The sequence below is a fragment of the Chamaea fasciata genome, unplaced genomic scaffold (genome assembly GCF_029207755.1).
Source record: "Chamaea fasciata isolate MVZ Bird 193981 ecotype frontalis unplaced genomic scaffold, bChaFas1.0.hap1 SCAF_3, whole genome shotgun sequence".
In the NCBI taxonomy this organism is placed as follows: Eukaryota; Metazoa; Chordata; class Aves; order Passeriformes; family Sylviidae; genus Chamaea; species Chamaea fasciata.
Genome location: NW_027094088.1, coordinates 30,882,725 through 30,902,582, shown reverse-complemented (window position 1 = coordinate 30,902,582; position 19,858 = coordinate 30,882,725). Strand labels below are relative to the sequence as shown.

General features: G+C 37.3%; 1 protein-coding gene across 3 annotated transcripts in view; it reads right to left on the bottom strand.

Moving 5' to 3' along the window:
* Nucleotides 1–19,858, bottom strand: part of SRBD1 (S1 RNA binding domain 1) — a 125,580-nt gene that overhangs the window by 79,340 nt on the left and 26,382 nt on the right. For all 3 annotated transcript variants that reach the window (XM_066178486.1, XM_066178484.1, XM_066178487.1), the window contains exons 14-16: nt 13,386–13,543; nt 12,127–12,217; nt 10,980–11,087 (exon numbers count right to left, since the gene is read on the bottom strand). In XM_066178486.1, coding sequence (XP_066034583.1) covers nt 10,980–11,087; nt 12,127–12,217; nt 13,386–13,543 — 357 coding nt within the window. The remainder of the gene's footprint in view (nt 1–10,979; nt 11,088–12,126; nt 12,218–13,385; nt 13,544–19,858) is intronic.

Here is a 19,858-nt window from a genome sequence, read left to right as displayed (position 1 = left end):
CCTTTGAAACACACAGCGTGTCTATATTCTCTGCCTCTCATGCTCTGAAAAAAGCAGAAGTGTGCTGAAGTATCTCCTGTTGCTGTGGCTTCTTTCAATGTCATTCATGGAGCTCTTAAGACTGCCATGCACTTTGTTGATAAGAAAAGTTAAATGAGTCCAGGCAAGCATAACCTCCAGTTTCAGCATCACACAAAATTACTCCGAGGCAAAGTGCAACATGGGCAGCACTCACTCCTGCACTGCCAAAAGCCTCTAAGAGCCAACAGCCTGAAATCAGGAAGAGAAACTGCAATTTCAGGTAACTGCAGAGGGAAAGTGTTCTTGCTTTACTGACAGACATGTAGCATTTGCAGTCCTGGAAGATTCTTGGGCTACCAGACACCTAGAGGTCATAAATGTTCAATTTTCAAATCTTCCTAAAATCCAAGACATTTTGTCATTTTTGGGTCAAAATCAAAGATTGCACCAGTTGCTCTCCTAGTGCAGGGGGAATTTGTTAGCAGTAGTACAGGAGGCAATTTCCTGAGGTTTACTGTAAAAAAAATCCTGAAAATATTTTTGGGGGAGATTTCTACTTAAACTTAGTATCTGCCCACAAACTTTCATTTTTACCAAATTGCAACAGAATTGATATTTCAAAGAACAAAGAAACTTTTCCCCACTAATGAGATCACTTATGACTTAGGATGAAAAATTTCATCCCCAAGGTACCTCTCTGACAGCTAGAAGACACTGAAATTAAGGTATCTAATGTTTGGCAGCTGAATGTAATCTAAGTGCCTATTCAAGCTTCTGCTATCAGCATCAAAGATAACTGTACAGTAAGTTTAAACAAATAAAAAAATCCATATATCACATCTCACAACAATAAAGGATTCCCAGTAAGAGCTGAAATGCATAACAGCAAATGTGGTTTTACAAATGAATAGGTATGAAGTTTGGCTGAATCTCAGTTTAAGTAAAAACATATTACTGGCAAACTCACACAAATGGAAAAATTCTTACTTCTCCATTAGGTTCTTAGAGAATGTCTACTCGAAGACAAAACACTATCCAATATACAACCAGCTATGACTGTGCAATAACACTCACTCTAAGTACATTACAAATAGTCTTGTATTTATATCATTTTAATCTGGATGCTCTCACCATTAATCACACTATATTTGCATGCTTCCATTTAAACTTCTGACCGGCTTTCACAAATAACTCCTGTTGGTGCTTCTTTACATAGTAAAGAGCCTAAATGAAGTTTCTCAATCTTTACTAGTGAAAATGTACCAACTGCCAATTACCGATAGCTATTTCATGACACAGTCACTTAAAACACACAAACATGTTTCTGATGTCTCCTGTATATAAGAAGGATAATAGAGCAATATCCCAAATGTCACAAGCATCATTTATTTTAGAAAGGCCATAATGACACAAAACATAAATTAACATTTTAATGACTTTAATTTACGTTCACTTCCAGCATCAAATATTTTGTTGTTAGCATGACAATACCACACTAGAGTGGAGCAATTCTATTTCATCTAGGCAATGGGTGAAGACCAGCAGCTTAAAATGCACATATGGGTAACAAGAACCACACCCCAATTTTCCATAATTAAAGTTCTGCAAATACAAATGAGAAGGAGAATTTAATCTATTTAAAATAAATTTCTAGTTTATTTTCTATTTAAAATAAGTTGTACTTTCTGTTATTTTCAGGCGCAGACCCAATGGTTTTCAACCTGTGGTTCACAGGCTGCTTCTAAGACATTTAAAATAGATCAAGGAAGAGCACAACCCACTGCAAGTAGGCATAGAGTCTCTGGAGTGACTTTTTTACACTGCCATCAGTAAATTTCAATGAGTTGCAAATCAAAAATACATCAAAGAACCATCATTATTCAGCTCAGTCACTTTCCCTCAATCTGTTCTATAGGTAACATTCAAATTTGACTACATTCCATTTCCACTACGACAGAAACTGAGGTTGACCGCACACATTACTTCAAAGAAAAAAAAGCCACCTGAACCTACAGAACCACACAAGCTCATTTTGGAAGCTCTTAAAAAGCTGCTGCAGCAGCTTACCTGAAAGCCTAAGCTTTTCTGGTTTGTTTGAAATCAGTATCAATACCAAGTTTGGAACAATTAAGGCTTGGATTATTAAAGCTTCACTCATTTTCTTCATGTGTTGCCTCACACTAACAGATCAAATCCTAACCTTCCATGCCTTTTGATGAATAGACAGCATTTTCAAACACACTCTGGAGATACATGAAATAGGAGTATTGAGCTCCCTCCAGCTTAGAAAGAAATTAATAAACATAGTATTGGAAAAAATCCTATGTGCAGCTGTTGGGAGTCTTCCCCAATGCTCAGTCTGAGAAGCAATATTATGTCATTAGGTCACATTTTTAGCTGTAAGTCCAAACCACAATTTTAAGCTTGGACTGACCACCACCCATTCATGCTCACAAATGACCAGGGAACAGCAGTGGGAAATTTCTCTTGACATAACCTGCTGGAGTGAACAGGCAAGGAACACACAGCTCAAATGAGGTCACAGCCGTACAAAGTTCCCACAAGCTATATTTTAGTGTGTCTGTCTAGAGGAAGCACCTTCAAAGTGCCCTGCCTCTTATTCCCTGACTGCACTCATTCTTTCTACACCACATCCTCAAGCTTCCTGCATTCCCTGAGCCATCCCTTGACCCTGGCAACCACTCAGACACCTCTTAACAAAAGGCTCCTTGCCTTCTCCTGCCAAGAAGTACAAGATGGCACACAGTGCTGAGACCTGCACGCAGCCTTTCACAGTGATTTTAAAGTTCCATCCTTTGGTATCTCTACTCATACTGCAAACATGGTAACTCTTGGCTTGGTAAATCTTGAGAGTAAAATGACGTTGAACCAAATAAACACAGCAATTATGGAAAAAGTGGGCATTTTATATATTGTCTTGTGTTACGTTTGTTCTGCTAAACAAGAGCTTTCTCTCTATGATATTAAACTGGTAAGAACCTCGTGGTGGCACCCAAAAAGCGCAGAAAAACTTCAAAAGTTGTAACCACATTAAATAATAATCAAAATCACTTTAGTCTGAAATAAAAAGCTTCATTTTGTCCTGTTATGTAACTTGCCTCCTCAGAAATATCAGACACAGAAATTAACTAGTTTTGTTACACAGAATAACCTGAGTTGACAGGGACCTGCAAGAATCATCAAGTCCTACTCCCAGCTCTGCACAGAACCATCCCATGCTTGAGAGTATTGTCCAAACACGTCTTGAACTCTGTCAGGCTTCGTGCTCTGACCATTCCTTGAGGAGCCTGTTCCAGTGCTCAAACACCCTCTGGGTGAAGAACCTTTTCCTAATACCCAACCTAAACCTCCCAGCTCAGCTTTGGGCCATTTCCTCAAGTCTGTCACTGGTCATGAGAGTGAAGACATCAGTGCCTGCCCCTCCTCTTCCCCTCATGAGAAAGTTGTAACCGCAATGAGGTCTCCCCTCAGTCTCCTCCAGGCTGAACAGACCAAGTGACCTCAGCGGTTCCTCATACGGCTTCCCCTCAAGGCACTTCACCATCTTTGTTGCTCTCGTTTGTTTGACTGGAGCCATCTAGGAAATTTCACATGTAGTCATCTTTCTTAAATTTATTAAAAGCTTTTTTATTTCTGGGCTTTGGAAATAGCCTTGAATGAGAGACTTTAGGCCAGAGGAATTTGTTATCACAGAAAGCCCTTAAGAAAGGAGATTGCATTGTAAACACTGACCAGAACACAGTGTGAAGTGATAGTTTTAAAGACTTCTACTAATGAAGTGAAACACACCCAAAAGATAAAATCCCCTACTCACAGTATAGTTTTACCAGTCCAGTATAGTTTTACCAGTCCTGTGCTGTACATTTAAATTAAGACTAAATCTGATTTTGTCTTAATTGAGTTTTAGGAAAACTCCTGGTCTTGCTCTACAAACATACTGCATGCAATACACATGCCAAAACTGCCCTCAGGGGACCTGATAGGCACACTCTGTGCAGAAGTGGTAGGTCTTGCTCACTGTATCTGCTTTCTCTGGTGTTTCTCAATAACCTTTTACCTTTCCAACAATTTCTTGTTTTATGTTTGCAAATATTTTTGGAGGGTTTTTCCTTTTCACCTGACTTCTGTTGTACTGCAATACTAGATAAATTCTAGCTGATTAAGATGTTTCATTAATCTGAAAAGAATAAAGATCTACAAGAAAACAGCCTGTGTTCCAATTACTGCTCAGAGGGGCACATGAAATTCAAAACAGAAAATTCATTATGTGAGCCTAAATATAAATGTCTTCTCTGTGAGAAAACAAAGGAGGGAAAGAACATACCACGTTCAGTTTCCCACTGTAACTATCTGATTTGCAAAAGTATATTTGAGAACAGTACATTTCTACCTAAAGAGAATGCATTACTGCCCTTAGACACATTGTCACACATTTAAAGGCTTTTCATCCTAAAAATCTACCCTTTCTTCTATTTGTTTAGTATCCCTTAAAGGCCTAAAGAGATTTACATATTGTGAATGCATAACTTTTAAAAACTCTCAGAAAGAGGAAACACAGAAGGGAAGTTGCACAAAACTTTCCTCTCTCCTCACAGACAGTTTTACCACAGGTTCCCTTGGACACAAGTCAAACGACATGTCCCAGTGTTCTGGAAAAATGGACTTTTTCCTTAAGATTTAGATTTTTTTCACTAGTAACATTTGCTTCCTGACCCCCTGCCTTCACATTGCCGAAATCTAGACTCCATATGCAACTTACTCTTTTTCTGAACTTAAAGGAATTAATAATCTCTCTAACTACATTGAAATACTTCCAATTAGTCCTTTTCTCATCTTGAAAACTATGAATTATTTCTCTGAAATATCAAAGAGAGCCTCTTAATTGTCAAGTGTATCATTTATACAGTTTGCTTCAAGAAGTTTCAAATTCATGCTATGCAAGTCAGAAGTTATTTTCTCCTGCTTCACCTGAACAACCACAACTTCAGTGCTTACACATTCCCTTCCCTCAGAAAAATACAGCTAGAGATGGTATGGGCGGCTACAGCCAGGGCAGAGGTGAATCCTTGCTTCAAAGGCAAAGATGACCTCTGAATTTCCTGTTTTGAACAAAGTATGGGTCCAGCCCAACAAAGATACCGGTCTGTGGATACACCAGGAACAAGCACTGGATCCTATTTTAAATGCAGACACTTGCTCCCATCCACACTACACCGAACAACAGATAAATTACTACCCAAGTTATAAACAACCAAGAGTAGTAAGAGGAAGCCATCTCTGTGTGGAGTGAGGTTCCAGCTTACAGGACTGTCTCCTCTAGATACAAGTTCATGCCAAATATTTTTCATTTGAAGTATGCATGATCATTCAGCTGTAGTAAATAATCATGGCAGAACATAACTTCTACGTAGGGGAAAAAAGGCAGTTTGGCTAGAAATCACTATATAATTTAAATTTCTTTTTATTGACTATGTCTTCTTCACACACATTTTAAACCTGTTTGTTCTTCAAAGTAGTTCTTCATTGTTTAGGACTTCTCGTGACTACACTAGAGCTTGAAAGAGACAAAAGCAGAACAAAGGTTCTTCAGTGCACATTTCCGATGTGTGCATTTTTTCTGCTGAATATGTATTCCTTCAGCCAAACTTTCCAAACTACTTTCCACCTTCTGGATCAGACAATTAAAGACCTAAGGTGTGTAGGTGTGCGTACATAAATGTGTCATCATGAGAGTTATATAACTTAACAGACAAAAATAACAGCTTAAAGGAAACACAATCAAAAAGAAATAGGAATAAAGTTTCCCATATCCCTACCCCCCTTCATACTCACAAGAGACTTGAAACAACTGCATTAATGCAGCAAGCAATAGCTTGTAAAAGGATGCAAACCAGCTGAAACATTTGACAGACAGTGTTAAATACCAGAGGATTCATATCAACCACTTTATTTGAAAAGGTGCTTTGAAGTTGGCTATCTTTCATGTACCTCTTTCATGGCACATTAATAAGGAAAACTGAGATGGGGTAAATTAAGTCCCAAGGTCACATCTAGAGTTACAGCACCATGGGTACCTGATGAAATACGGATTAATGCTGCATGAGCACTGAATAAATAAAACCACTTCTGTTAACCACTCAAACAAGTTTTACAAGTAGTTCTGAACTTTATTCGGCAACTAGACTTCAGACATCTTAATCCCCCCACACTGCTTTGAAACCTAATTATCATAATGTGAACCCGAATGTTAGGTCCCTTTCAAACTGCGAGTGCTATGAAGCAGAAAAGTAATGGGAATTAAGCTAGTGTAACATTAGAAATGTAGAGGCATGGAACTTGAAAGTGGCATTTGTTAAAGCTGAGAGAGCATAATGTAGATATTCAACAACATAAAACACACATTTAAATTGAAAAGGATATTTAAAGCATGTGCAGACACCTATAAAATACAAGTGGACCTAAAATCCCATAGAAAAACATGCCTAAATCAATTTCTTGCCACCAAGGTCCAACTTCAAAAGGTATTACACTCCTATTCTACCTTAGCAGAACATTTCTAAGTATTCTAAAGCAGACAATTTAAACATTAAAGAAAACCCAATGAGAACTTTACAAGACATTACAGACTTTCCCCTATTTGTCACAGTACAGAAGTGTTTGAACTTAAACAGCAGTAAATTATTAATTACACTGCTTATAAAGTCTTGAGAGTAAGAAAAGATGTTTCTGTAAGTGGCAGAAAAGGATTTTGCATCAAGTTTAAAACCAAGTAGACAGAAATTAAACACCAACCTATCTAAACAACAACAAAAAATACACTTGCCTGGCTGCATTCTTTGCTGCATGTTGAAAGCAATTAACAATTCCTGACACTTATCAAACTTTCTTCTAAATACAAGCTGAAATATTTTATTCTGAGTGTGCATTAATGGCAGCAAGCACATAAGAGTCAGATCAGTAAGAATTGTGACAACAAAACCACTGAGGCTGAAAGAGAAATTGTGATTTGATTTTGCCAAATACAAAGACAGAGCTGTTTGTTTTGTCCTGCTTTAGCATAGTTCACCTGTCATTCAGATAGCTTTCATTTCCAAGATGCTTCAAACTGACAGCAATCAAAGAAAAACAGATTCCTGAAGTATTTTTTCAAGATGTTAGTTTAATCCAAAAAGGCCAATGAAATCCTAAAAGTTCATCATCTGCCATGTTAATACTGAACACAATATTGTTTCATTTACATTTCTGGTCCTGTTAAAACAAATACACTTGTCTAAACTAGAACATCTGTTTTGGTTATAATACAATGTATCTTTGGCAAGAACTCACAATAGAACTAACATAAATAATCAAGAATATTTATTGAACCTTGTAACAAAAACTGATTTGTAACAAAAAACCCAAAGACTAGATATGACTGTCCCTGGCTCTAGTCCAATCCTAATCTAAGTCAATAAACACAGCTCTAAAAGGGAAACTACTTTAAAAAAAAGAAAAGAAAGTCCTGTAGTTATTTAGGTTGGATGTAGCTATCTGAAAGCACGTTAGTTACAAAAATAGTGAAAAATATTTGCTTTAAATCAAAAACTGTCAAGCTGAGTCCAGACAGGTTTTAAAGCCACATGAAAAATCATGCCATATGCCTCATTTCCTACTACTGTCTTCACTGATTTGTCTTCTCTTTGGGAAACTTCAGTAAAACTCTACGCAGTTTATGTTTACCATTGCCAAGTATTTTTTTATTTTAATCACTTGCTTGTCATGTATTATCTTTAGCCTCCATTATTTGTGTGTGTACCAACAGCACACACCTTTCTGAAATTACATATTCTATTATTGTCTCATTTCCCTGGAAATGCATGATTCCAAGCTCTATATGATGAACTGGATGGGAAAGTATGAACACATTTTTTTTTTTTTGTAATCATTCCTGACCCTGTTCTCCACAGCTAATATTGCCCAAGGAAGCTGCAGTCTGTAGTACCTCCCCACCTTTCTGAACAACAGCTTATGTTGAGTGCTTTGCTTTCAAAGCACTATAAAAAAATGCAACCTCTTTTGGTAAGCCCCTTTATATTTGGACTCCTTTCTTTAAGGAAAAAAATATTTTCAACCCAGATACAATTAATAATTCTGTAAATTTTTCACACAGCAATGAGCTGATCTCTGTTTTTCTGGGCAAGGATTTCCACCTTGATGCAGGGCAACTATGTGAGAAGCTAAAGGCTTGGGAAATGGTATCACGTAAGATGCAACTGACTCATTCTGTTACAGTTCAAGTACTGGATGGGGGTTTTTGTTCTAGGGGATTTAGGTTGTTTTGTTTTGTTTGGGGTTCTTTGTTTCTTCGTTTTCCCCACAGTTCAAACACTATATTGATTAGTAAATCCATTCTTTACTACTGCAACCTTCTGAAGCAGGCCTTCTTTAAGAATTAACTGTTCCAACAATGGCTGAAATTACTTCTTACAGATTTTAACTGAAAAACAATTAATAAATATCACTTCATCCAAAAGCATCCACAGGTTTCCACAGAACTGATGAGAGATCTGTATTCAGCCTATGTATAAACAAAGTCCTCAGATTTTAAGAAAAAGCCTATCATGAGAAAACAACCTAATCTAGGGAAGACTGAACATGGAAGTAGAAAAGCTGTTTGTGATCTGAAAGCACATACTCTGGAGGACTTTACGATTTAAAAAGAAGAGGATCAGCAGAGCATATTCTTCCAAGTCATCTTTCACAGTTCCCCTCAAAAGGTATAGCAGTTATCCCAATGTACACCTACTGTCACCTATTGCTCAAACAGTAACACTGTACTAATTGCTCCTCATTTAGCAAGTATCACATTTTTTAACTCAGACTGACATAAATTCCAGGCATTTCACTGGATTATCACAAGCAGGGGTTGGATGGCTGGGCTCATCATTCCTTTCTGCTACTAAGAAATCTAAGAAACACCAAGGAGATTAATGTTTTCTGGAGCTAGAAAGGAAAAAGTAGCTACCTTGCAGGATTCAGCATCATGGCTTGGAAACTCCAACACCAGATAAAGCAATGAAATGTACATGAAACTACTTTATCAGAAAGGGATCTATGGGAACCCTGATTCTTATGAAAAAACTCAGTACAGACAAAATGTGAAAAGACACAAGCACTGCAAATGCAGCCTTTCTGTAAACTCACATACATAAATTCACACACAGTCAGCAGTACACAAAGCTCAAGAGCCCTAGATGTCACCTATAGCATGAAGTACAAAAAAAAATCACTTTGCTTTAACGTGCAGTACCTCATGGCTCTGCACACAAATTCTGAAATATGGACTAGCTCTTTGCCGTATGAGCACAACACAAAACCATTAACAACATAAATATATAAATAAAAATATTTTTCATTGTGTTCATTTTCAGAATATAACAAGTCAAGTTAAACAACTGCAGTTATAGATTTTTGCTACAAATATCAGAAGTTTTGGAGAAAGTGAAAGGTTAAAAAATTATTGGTCACGACTAGAGAAAGCAAAAAATTTGTTAACCTGACTTCTGGCCTACAGCATTTATACTGATTCCTATTAGACAAGAGCTTTCATCAGTTGCAAGAACTTGGTAACTTAAGTACTACTTTGAAAATGTTGTCATCTTGAACTATAACAGGGAGAAAAGATTAAATCAGAAGAGGTAAACACAGTGAGAAAAACAATCACAGTATTATATAAATAAATTTTATGTGTAAACTAGTATATGATCAATAAATAAACAAGACCACTATTTCACACAAAGTGCTTATAGCAATATAATGGATTTTTAAGCTACATTAAGTGAACAATAATGAAATTAAGCATTTGCCAAAACCCACACAGTATGAAGTGTTTTGCACTCTCTACAGTTGAAAACGTTCACTGTTTTTGCATTGGACACAGTAAAGAGGATGCCTAATTTTTCAGAAGCTTGAATAGCCTCTTCCCTTTGCAAACAATTACAATTAGAAAACCTTTACTAAACCTCCTGGAATAAAAGTGTGATTTAAGAATGGAATCTTGTGCAAATTCACTTGGGAATCTTAGAAACAAGGAACAAGCACAATCACATCATAAGTTAGTAGATACAACAGATTTTGAATATATTGGTAAGGTCACTTCCTAATTTATGAAGGCACCTTTAAATGTAGTTAAATGTAGTTTGAACAGCAAAAGGCCATAACCTTTTTAAAAATATAGAAAACTTATTTCAGTATGCTAAGACAGTGAAAACTAAATGCTGCAGTTAAATGTCAACACAAAAGATAATCCAAAGTAAATCACAAAAAAATGCTTTAGAAAAAAATAAAGGTGGAAATTAAAAAATAGAGCGGAGTTCTGCAGTTCTGCACGGTAGAAAAGGAAGTTTTTCCATCCAAACCAACAGAAGAATACTTTAGTTCAAATTCAACAAACTAATGGATAAAATTTGAAGTCTGAAAAGGATAAGTATCTCCACTACTCTCCACTTGGTATTAACACAATATTTATTTCCAGATCATTTAATTCCCATAGGATTAGCAAGCATTCCATACTGCAGTCAGACAACAGAAGCTTTATCACCTGCACTTAAACCTCATTTATGAAGAAATAAATACACAATGCCAAAGGGGTCCTTAGCTGTTAGTGTTGCTATTCTTGCATACTTTGTTACAATGATAATAGTAACAGAGTGAACCTCAGGAAGAAAAAATAAAATGCTTCAGTGAGTCTCTCTTACTGACTCAGGATAACTACTGTCATGCTTCAAAGAGCTACAGCCAGTTTTCTTTGGCTAGAACGTTGGGTTCAAGCTTGACTCAAAATACAGACTCAAATACAAGGCAGCAAAAAGAAATACTTCAAAAATTACATCTAAAACTACCTGTTAAGTTAAAAAAATGCTGAACAAATGAATAATATCCCAGCAAAGGGATCTTACCAGTAAACAACATCCAGTGGTGCAAAATATTTCTTCATAATTAAGTCAGCAAAGTAAGCTTCAGTTTCTCTGCAGGCCGTGCCATTGCCAATCACAACAGTGCTGCAGCTTTGTGTGGGTTAAAAAAATCAGACAATTATTCTTAAATATTCTTTTATACCTTTTCATGCATAGTATTCAATCCACCACAGTGACCAGTACATCTCATTTTAGATAACACAAGGCCCACATGTAATGAGAAAACATTCCTAGAAGCATCATGTTGTATTTAGCAGGTTTTCAGTATGACAGTTCAAGAGACGAGTCAAAATTTCTCATTTATTTGTAATATGATTGTACAGTGGTAACATAAGCAGAAAATCCAAAAATGATACTTCATATTAATAAATGGAATGTTATTTATAGTCCTCAAACACATTCACCTCATATTTCCCCCATCTGGTATGAGTCATGAAAAAGAACAGAAGCCAAAGCAATCAGCATCTTAATTCTTCAATGGGAATATCATAGTTTCCAACAGCTTGCGAGGTCATTCCCTCTGACTGCCCACACCACAGCCAGTCACCAAATCACCTTGTTTAAAGCCAATCTAATGCTTACAGACAAACTGGACTGTATGCTGTGGCAATTCAGCAGCTGACTCAGTAGTCCAGATGTCTGTCCACAGACACAGTTGGACACAAACTTTTAATCATGCTGCCCCTGTTTGTAATTCCATCTGGAGATCTACCTTTGCAGGATTTCCTTTGCTTGACAAAACTCTACCAAAACCTAGTGCAAGTTTTGGAACAAGGAAAGACTGATGAGTGATTTGGGGGTTGTGGGGGGTAGGAACAGGAAGGCTAAACTTATTTCTTAGCTGAATGGTAATTTCTATTCCCAAAAATAAATGGATTAACAGTTTTATGGGGATACATTCATAGCACACAGCCTTACTCATAGCCATGGCTTGATTTCATGTGTTTCTAACATTAATGTACTGCAAAAGCATGAACACAAAAGAAAATGCCAACTCTGAAGTAACAAAAATAAACCTCCAGTTAAATCAGTAGAATTCTTACTGCACTCAAAATCAAGTATTTCTAAAGTGAAGATTTTCATTTTGTTTGGTAAGAAAGAGCTATAAATGGAAGTTTCTTTGGCATACTTGTACTGTTGCAGAAGCCTCTTTATCTTCTCAGCTTCACGAAATCCTTGACCAGAATGCAAGTAAACTACATCAGTATGGAGTATCTGACCTAGAACGAAAGGCAAAGCCATTGGATGAAACCCACAAAGGTCTAAAGGCTATATCCTGCAGAACTACTGAAATTAATTTGATGATTCACAAAGAAAGATTTTTAATAAGCCGTCTTTCCCTTTGATCTTTAGATCCATTTAGAAGAAACATATGGTGGGCATAGGACAAGAATGCTTTTGGCTGGCAAAGAAAAACTAGTTAATACATTTTGTAGTTCCCTGCAGACACATTCACATAACAAGTAATGAGCATCAAAACCGATTAGCAAATATAATGTATTATATCACAGAGAAAAAAAGCAATTTACTTTAAAAGATTTGTTGTTCTAGTGTAGTACAATTTACAAATCCAGTAGAGAGTGATGAAAATTAGAAAGACTAAGCACTTGCAGTACAGGACTTCTAGTCCAATGCTGGCTCTTGTCATCATCCCATCTATCACATTTGGAAAGACCTGTATTAACTAGTACTGATAGCTAATGGTGCAATGACAACTCAATCATTTACCTCACCTTTATTGCCTTCTAAAGGACACACCTTTCTTTACACTCTCTGGGGCTGGATATATTCTCAGGCAAAAAGCAACAATAAAATAAAAGGAAAACAAATAGTTTTTGCATAGGCCTAAATAGGTGGATAACCCCTGAACAGACTAGGATGAAGTGGAAAGGGTCTGTTCTATATCTGAACTAAGAAGTTTTGCAAAAACAATGCTTCTGACTTCTTACATTTACACACATACTACTAAAAAAAAAGGGCTGAAAAAGTATCCAGATGTCCAAGATAGTAGTCATAAAAAAGCAATATTACAGAAAGTATTCAAATTCAAATTCTTTGTTAAACAATAAAAATGCCAGGTGTTCTCTTTGCTGACTACTGAGGGGCAAAATCATTTGAACCTGTATTCAGGAAGGCAGAAGGCATTTTAAATTCTGTTTAAGAGAGCAGTAATAATGCCAAAGAAGTCACTGGAATCCAGGTGCCAAAAATTTAACCTTAAGCTAGCCGAAGAAAGGAATTTATACAACAGGATGTGTGGAAAACACTAAAAGCTTCACAAAAAACAAAATACATATATATATATAAGAGCAGATTTTGAAACTATCTTTACTCTAAATGAATGTATTTTTATCAGTCGTTCAAAAAAAGTTCGGAATTGAAACTTACTGGTTGGTGAAATAATTGCCAACTTGCAGCCATGTTTGTAGCCAGGATCTACTCCCATCAAAACACGGCCCCTCACAGGGCTGGTCAGAAGCAGCTGACGGAGATTTCTCCCAAACATCATCACCGACTCTTTCTCCGCATCAGATGTCAACTTGGATCTTAGAAAGATGGAAAAAAAAAGAAAAAATAAAGCCAAATATTTTTCTTTCAATTAGCTTTCAAATACACTTAATAATTGCTCCAAAGTTGTAAGGCTTTTTCCAAACATGTATCTATCATCTTCAATTAAATGTTACATTTCAAATCAAGTTGTTGACACCTTTTCCAAAAGGATCCGCCATTTATCATCTCATTCTTGTTCCACGAAAGTCAGTCAATATAAAAAGTACAAGAGAAACACTAAGAAGATACACCCACCAACTACCATTCAAACATCAACACGTAATTTTGAGCAAAGAACAGCTTCCTTTCAAAGCTGGTATTAATCGTAAAGAAAGGTGAATTTGAAGGAGGCATAGATAAAATTCATCATGATTTCACAGTTCTAGAGAAAAATCACAACCCAGCAAAAAAATGATGATGGTTTACACTGAGAGGTACCAGAGAGAAACTGGAAGGCTCCCTCTAATTAATTACTAATAAACTACGACTCCTGAGGCATTTGATTTTGTCTTTGGATTCCTTCATTTAACAGACATCATAGAAGTGTGAAGACTAGAGCTTTTTTTAGGAGAGTATCCTGATTCCTCAGAACCAAACTAGAAAACCACTGGGGCCACAGTGTTCCCTTTCTTTTCCAAGTTACATTCTTCACCAGAGCGAAGTGGGGTAGTGCAGCAAGGATTGACTTAGATGACTTGAAGCACAAACACTTGCTGCAGAGTGTCACAAGAAACAAATTAGTCTTGTTGAGTGAAGATGCAAAAGATGCACGATGTCTTACTTTTCAGATGTGGCCAGCAAGACAATGACTGACAAGGACAAGTATTTTTGTTATGGTATGGCACTTAAAAAAAAAAAAAAAAAAAAAAGACTGAAAGAATAATGGGCACAAAAATATTCATCACCTCACTGATTTCTTTTTCTTTTGCTCATTACTACTTGCATATGCACTACATTGTCAGTAACTCCAGTAATTAGGGAGCCAAAAGCAAAACAGTAAAGCCTTCCTTTAAAGGTAACCTGTGCCCTTATTCTCCTTCTTTTTACCTATCACTGAAAAAACCCCACTATCTGGGTTTATTTCTACAGAACAGAAAAAAACTGCATTACAGTTAACTAATCCTATCAGAATGGGACAGGGAAAATTACTCCAGTTGTTTAGGTCAATCAACACATGGTACAAATAGGCTACAAACAGTTCAAAGACAACCTTCATAAAAAGGCTATTTGACATGATGGAATAAGAAGCTGTTCTGAGCAGTCTTTAGTTGTGGAAGAATTCAGATGACTTGAATTTGCCCAGGATCCAACCAGTCAACCACCTCAGCCCTGTCTTGTCCCAGAGTGGTACAGAGAGAACTAATAAGTCATCGTCTCTCATTTGTAAAGTAGTCGAGAGAGAGGTCTAGATCCTCTTTTACACATAACTGATTGAACATTTCCTAAGGAAGTGTGCAACAGCAAAAGGCTCCCTTTTATCCATGTGCTCTTCATTTCTGTATAAGGTAGATAAGATTATCACAAACACAATTTAAAGTGAGATGGTGAAGGGCAAACACGCATTACTAGGCTCCTTAGCAGTTCAAATGTGCCCCCAGGGAAGAGCAGGTGTATATCACCACCAAATGCGTGACAGGGTGCACCAGTTCACCTAGGTTGTCCTTCTATCCCAGTATTCTGTCTCCAACTCTGTCTCCAAGCAGTTGCCTAAGCAGCTGATAGAGCAGCACTAGCATCTGTCCTATAATCTTGTCCTAGCCTTCAACTGCTTCCAGAGTATTTCCTGGGCTTGACATGACTTATCTTTTTACTAGCTCACAATAGAGCTCTTGCTCAACTATCCAATCTCCTCCTGAGAACATATATTTCTTTCATCCACTGAGTCTGTTGGCAGTGAGTATTGCAGGTCCACCACAAACTGTGTAAATAGCTCCCACCTTTTGGTTGGAAACTGCTTATTTTTATTCTGCTCCCCTAAGCCTTATACTGGAGGAGTGTGGAGACCCAGGGGACTGCCACTAGGAGAGACATCATCCTTTGAGATTAGGGTAAGAAAAACCTTCCTCCCATCAGCCTTTGCAGCTGCATGTTAATATTTCTTATGTTTCATTGTTCCATTGGTTCCATTGGTTCAGCCCCCGTTCACCACACAGGCACCCCTCCTTCCCTTGGACCCCATCAGGTTATTTTTGGCACAGTACCACACCCCTGTGAACCTATTAGTCTCCCCAGTTCCTAGCCACCCCTTTGCACCATTTTTCCCTATCACTATTGGACCCTGACTCTCAGGACTTTTATGTGGTATATAACCCTAGACTCCTGGTCCCATTTTGGCTCTCATCCCTGGAACATATTCGAGGCTGTACCCACGATGCATGCACCGACAATGAACAGCACTTGGATTTCCAAACGGAATACCATCTCCTCGCCTTTATCCAGCCCTTTATCAGCGGAGCGCACCGGGCCCGACAGCGCAGGTCGCTCTCAGGGACACGCTGCTGTGAGATGCAACAGAGGGGAGTAAAAATTTATCCCAAAAACCTTGTTCCATTCTTCACACAATTATCTCTAAGTTCTCCTGTTTCCAAGTTGAAGTCATAGTGTAGCCATTTTTTTTCTTTCCAGAGAAATTATTTCATTCCTCATTCCCCTTCATTGGGCCTTTTCCAGTTCCAGTGAATTGTTTTCCTACTTCTTACCCCCTTCCCCACGTCAGTGGACCGAAATGGACAACAATATTTCAAATACAGGCCAAATAAATCAATGATTCTTTGTCTTTATTCCTTAACTAAATAATCTTATCTTCTGAGCACTTAACATTCACGTAGAGCTACATTCTACAGTGTCAAAGTGCCTCTCCTGTGGCAGGATAGCTCAGAGCTCATAGTTTTACTTATAAAAAGATAACTACTTCCCCTTGAAAGTATAATTTTTCACTCATTCAGCTGCATTTCAGTTGCCATTCCATTTCTTGATCATTCAGTCTTGCAGCATCCTTCTCCCATTTTTCCCTTCTCTAATTAAAAAAAAAAAAAAAAAAGCAAAAAAACCTAAACCACAGAACAAGCTTCTTCTAGGGAGAGTCCAGGGACAGAACAGTTAGATGCCACTTATGAGAGACAAGAGAAAACAAAAGCAAATACCTCACCCTCACAGAAGCATAGATCTTCTATATACACACATAACAGAGAATCAACCAGTCACCCATGCATGCAAATGAAGGTTAAAAGTGGCTTGTAATCAAGGGAAGGGAATGCCCTTGGACCAGAAGCTTTGTACAAGGACACACCACGTTCCATCTTTCCATCTATCCCAAAGACACAGGGTCCCAGCTGTCCACAAGGCCAAGTCCTCCCACACTGCAAATTCCTGCCAGTCCATCTAAGAAGCGAGGCTAGTAGAAGAATTAAACTGTCCCTAAACACATGCTATTAGTTATGTCAGCCTTATGGAAATCATGTTTAAAATTGGCACAGATACATAGCAACTTTAACAGTAATAAGAAATATTACTGAAATTGCCAGGTGTATAGGGGGAATGTCCTATTACGTAATATCCTGTATTTTTAAACCTCAAATATAGACATCTCTTTCTCTGTCTTTTATTCAACACTTGTATCAATTACATCATCTACTGTCCAAAGCAGTGGCCCTTAATTTCAAGCTTGGTAAAATAATTTGACCCTTTGGAAAAAAAACCAAAAACAAACTCCCTCCAAACAAACAAAAAAACAATCAAACAAACAAACAAACAAAACAAAAACAAAAACAAAAAAAAAAAAAAAACCAAAAAAAAAAAAAAAAACAAACAAAAAAACCCAAAAACCCCACACCATCAAGCTATCCAAAACAATCTAGTATCCTTCTGTTTTTCAGTGCGTTACTGGCTTCATCCAAATGGCAAGATATCCAGCTTCAAGCTTTTCCAATTTACAACTGTTCTCATTAATGTGGCAGAGACAAAAGGCAGAAAGTAGTCCTCATCTCTAAACATAAGAAAAATGGCTGTTTTGAAAAAAACACCCAAACAAATAAACCTCAAAACTCTTCAGCTCCTACTTTATGAAAAAATATCAATCAAGTCAGGACTCCAAGCCTTGAGGTCTACAAAGCACTCAGACTGTATATCACTAGCAGGTGTATTGCAATAAAAGCAAAAAACCTAATCCTGACCTACTAGTTTCTGTATTCAATATTACAAGATTTAGTTTTTAAACTGAGATTTAAAATTCCCCACTTCCATGTACAGTCTGAGATGCAATCATTTCTGTGGAAAAATATCTGCAAACTAGCTTCAGGTGTGAAATAAGATACACAGAGAAACGTTTGTGTCCCTGAAGACAGAGGAGGGAAAGCACTCTCTACGAGAAAGCATGGAAAATTATGAAAGGATTATCCATTAAAAAATATGTCCATGCCACATCACTTGCATGAAACCCTGACAGAATCATTCCATGCAGTACTGCAACAAGATAAAATGTATTTCAAAGAGCCAAAAGCAACATTATTCTACCAGATTCAAGAAATGATATCTGACAGAATGGAAGAAAGGAAATTAAACAATAAATAAGGTAATCATCTCACTGGCAAGTTTCATTCTTCTTCTGATCACTAGAAGCACCAGAAATTTCAATACATCCTTGGAAACTTTCTGTTCCAGCATTTAATGATAATAAAAAGAAAAAAAGAACAGCAGGAGGTGGGTTGGAAATATTAATGCTAAAAGGAGGTATTGAATACTTTAGCAGCCCTTTGCAAGAGTCAGAAAAAACAGCTCCTCATGTGTCCGGAAAGAAAATAGGAAGAGGATAAGGGTTAAGTGTTCAGGGACCAGAATATTGTAAGGTGCTTTGAGTTCCTCTATAGGAGAGGTTTCAGATTTTCCTATCCAAACTCCACCAATCATGCAACACCATCACAAAGAGTAAAACCTAAGCAGACACCACCTTGGGAACCAGCAGCAAGCCTTGTATTCTTCTCATTGATTACTTGTGAGCTACATCTAATAAGCAGTAAGGAAGGAATCTTTTTTTTTTCCCCTTTTGATGAATAGAACAGAAAACCTCCAGCAACCTACTGCTCCAGTAGTCCTCAAAGTGTTGTCCACAACAGCGCTGTGATAGAAACTACTGAATAAAAACACAATAAAAGGGCCTTGAAGCACCCCTACGTCAGGTTGCTTCGTTCTCTTAAAATCAAACCGCTCCAGAAAGCAGGTCTTTTTCTTTATTTTAAAGGAGTTTGACTGTAGAGAGGCTACGACCGATAACTACTTTCACTTCCATGTGACAGAAGCCAACAATTGAGCTCTCCACCATGAGATGTTCACCATATTGACCACAATAGACACAGTGCCTCCCCTACAATTAACTACATCTATTGTGGTCAAAAATAATAAGTGAACTCAGTACTTTTCAAAATCTGAAAAATTCTAAGTAACAAAAAACCAGGCTCACTAATCAAAAGAGGTGAAGCAATCTTGCTTGCAAAGCAATAAGCAAACAACATACTGTAGTGAAGAAGCCCAAAAGCCACTGGAAATCCATGCTGTTAAAATCTTGAGCTGATGGTTCTTTTCAGAGAGGTAGAACACAGATCATTCTTGCAATGATGTTCATGAAAAGGTGTCAGGAAAACAACCCCAATTCAAACACAAAAATACACCCAGGAAAGTACAGAAGAAACACATTCCACAATGTGGTTGCTGATTTTAGGTACTAGATAGCATGTCATTTTGATACAAGTAATTTCAACATTTCTGGTCCAAGAAACAGGGTCTCTATAATAAATTCCATTTTGAACTACCTCAAAAAGCATTAACATATAGGTCACAATCAGACAGCCTTGCCAGAATGAAACCTGTTATGTTTGGAGGAGCTTTTCTCCTCAAATCACACCATAGATACTGCTAGCTATTAGAAGATTATGCTTTTAATTGACATATTCAATAATTTCCACTACATGGTAAACTCCTACACTACACCACAATATACCCCATTTAATTTATGCTAATTTGATACTAAGTTTTAGATTACCCTTAAATTTAGAACAATATTACAGATCTTAACAAGTGGCATGATATCCAATGACATCATTACTACAGTATCACCAGTAATAAGTTTACTGACTTCCCTAAAGACATCACAATACTCACAAAATAGTATCAGACTAACACTATGACTAATTAGTTTGCCACAAAATGCAGCTGGCAAACACCAGGGGTGCTTCCAACCCTAACAATACTTTGCTGAGTTCCATTAGACAGGTAAAAGAGAGGAGTCAGAACAGTGTCACTGACAGTACTATTGCTGT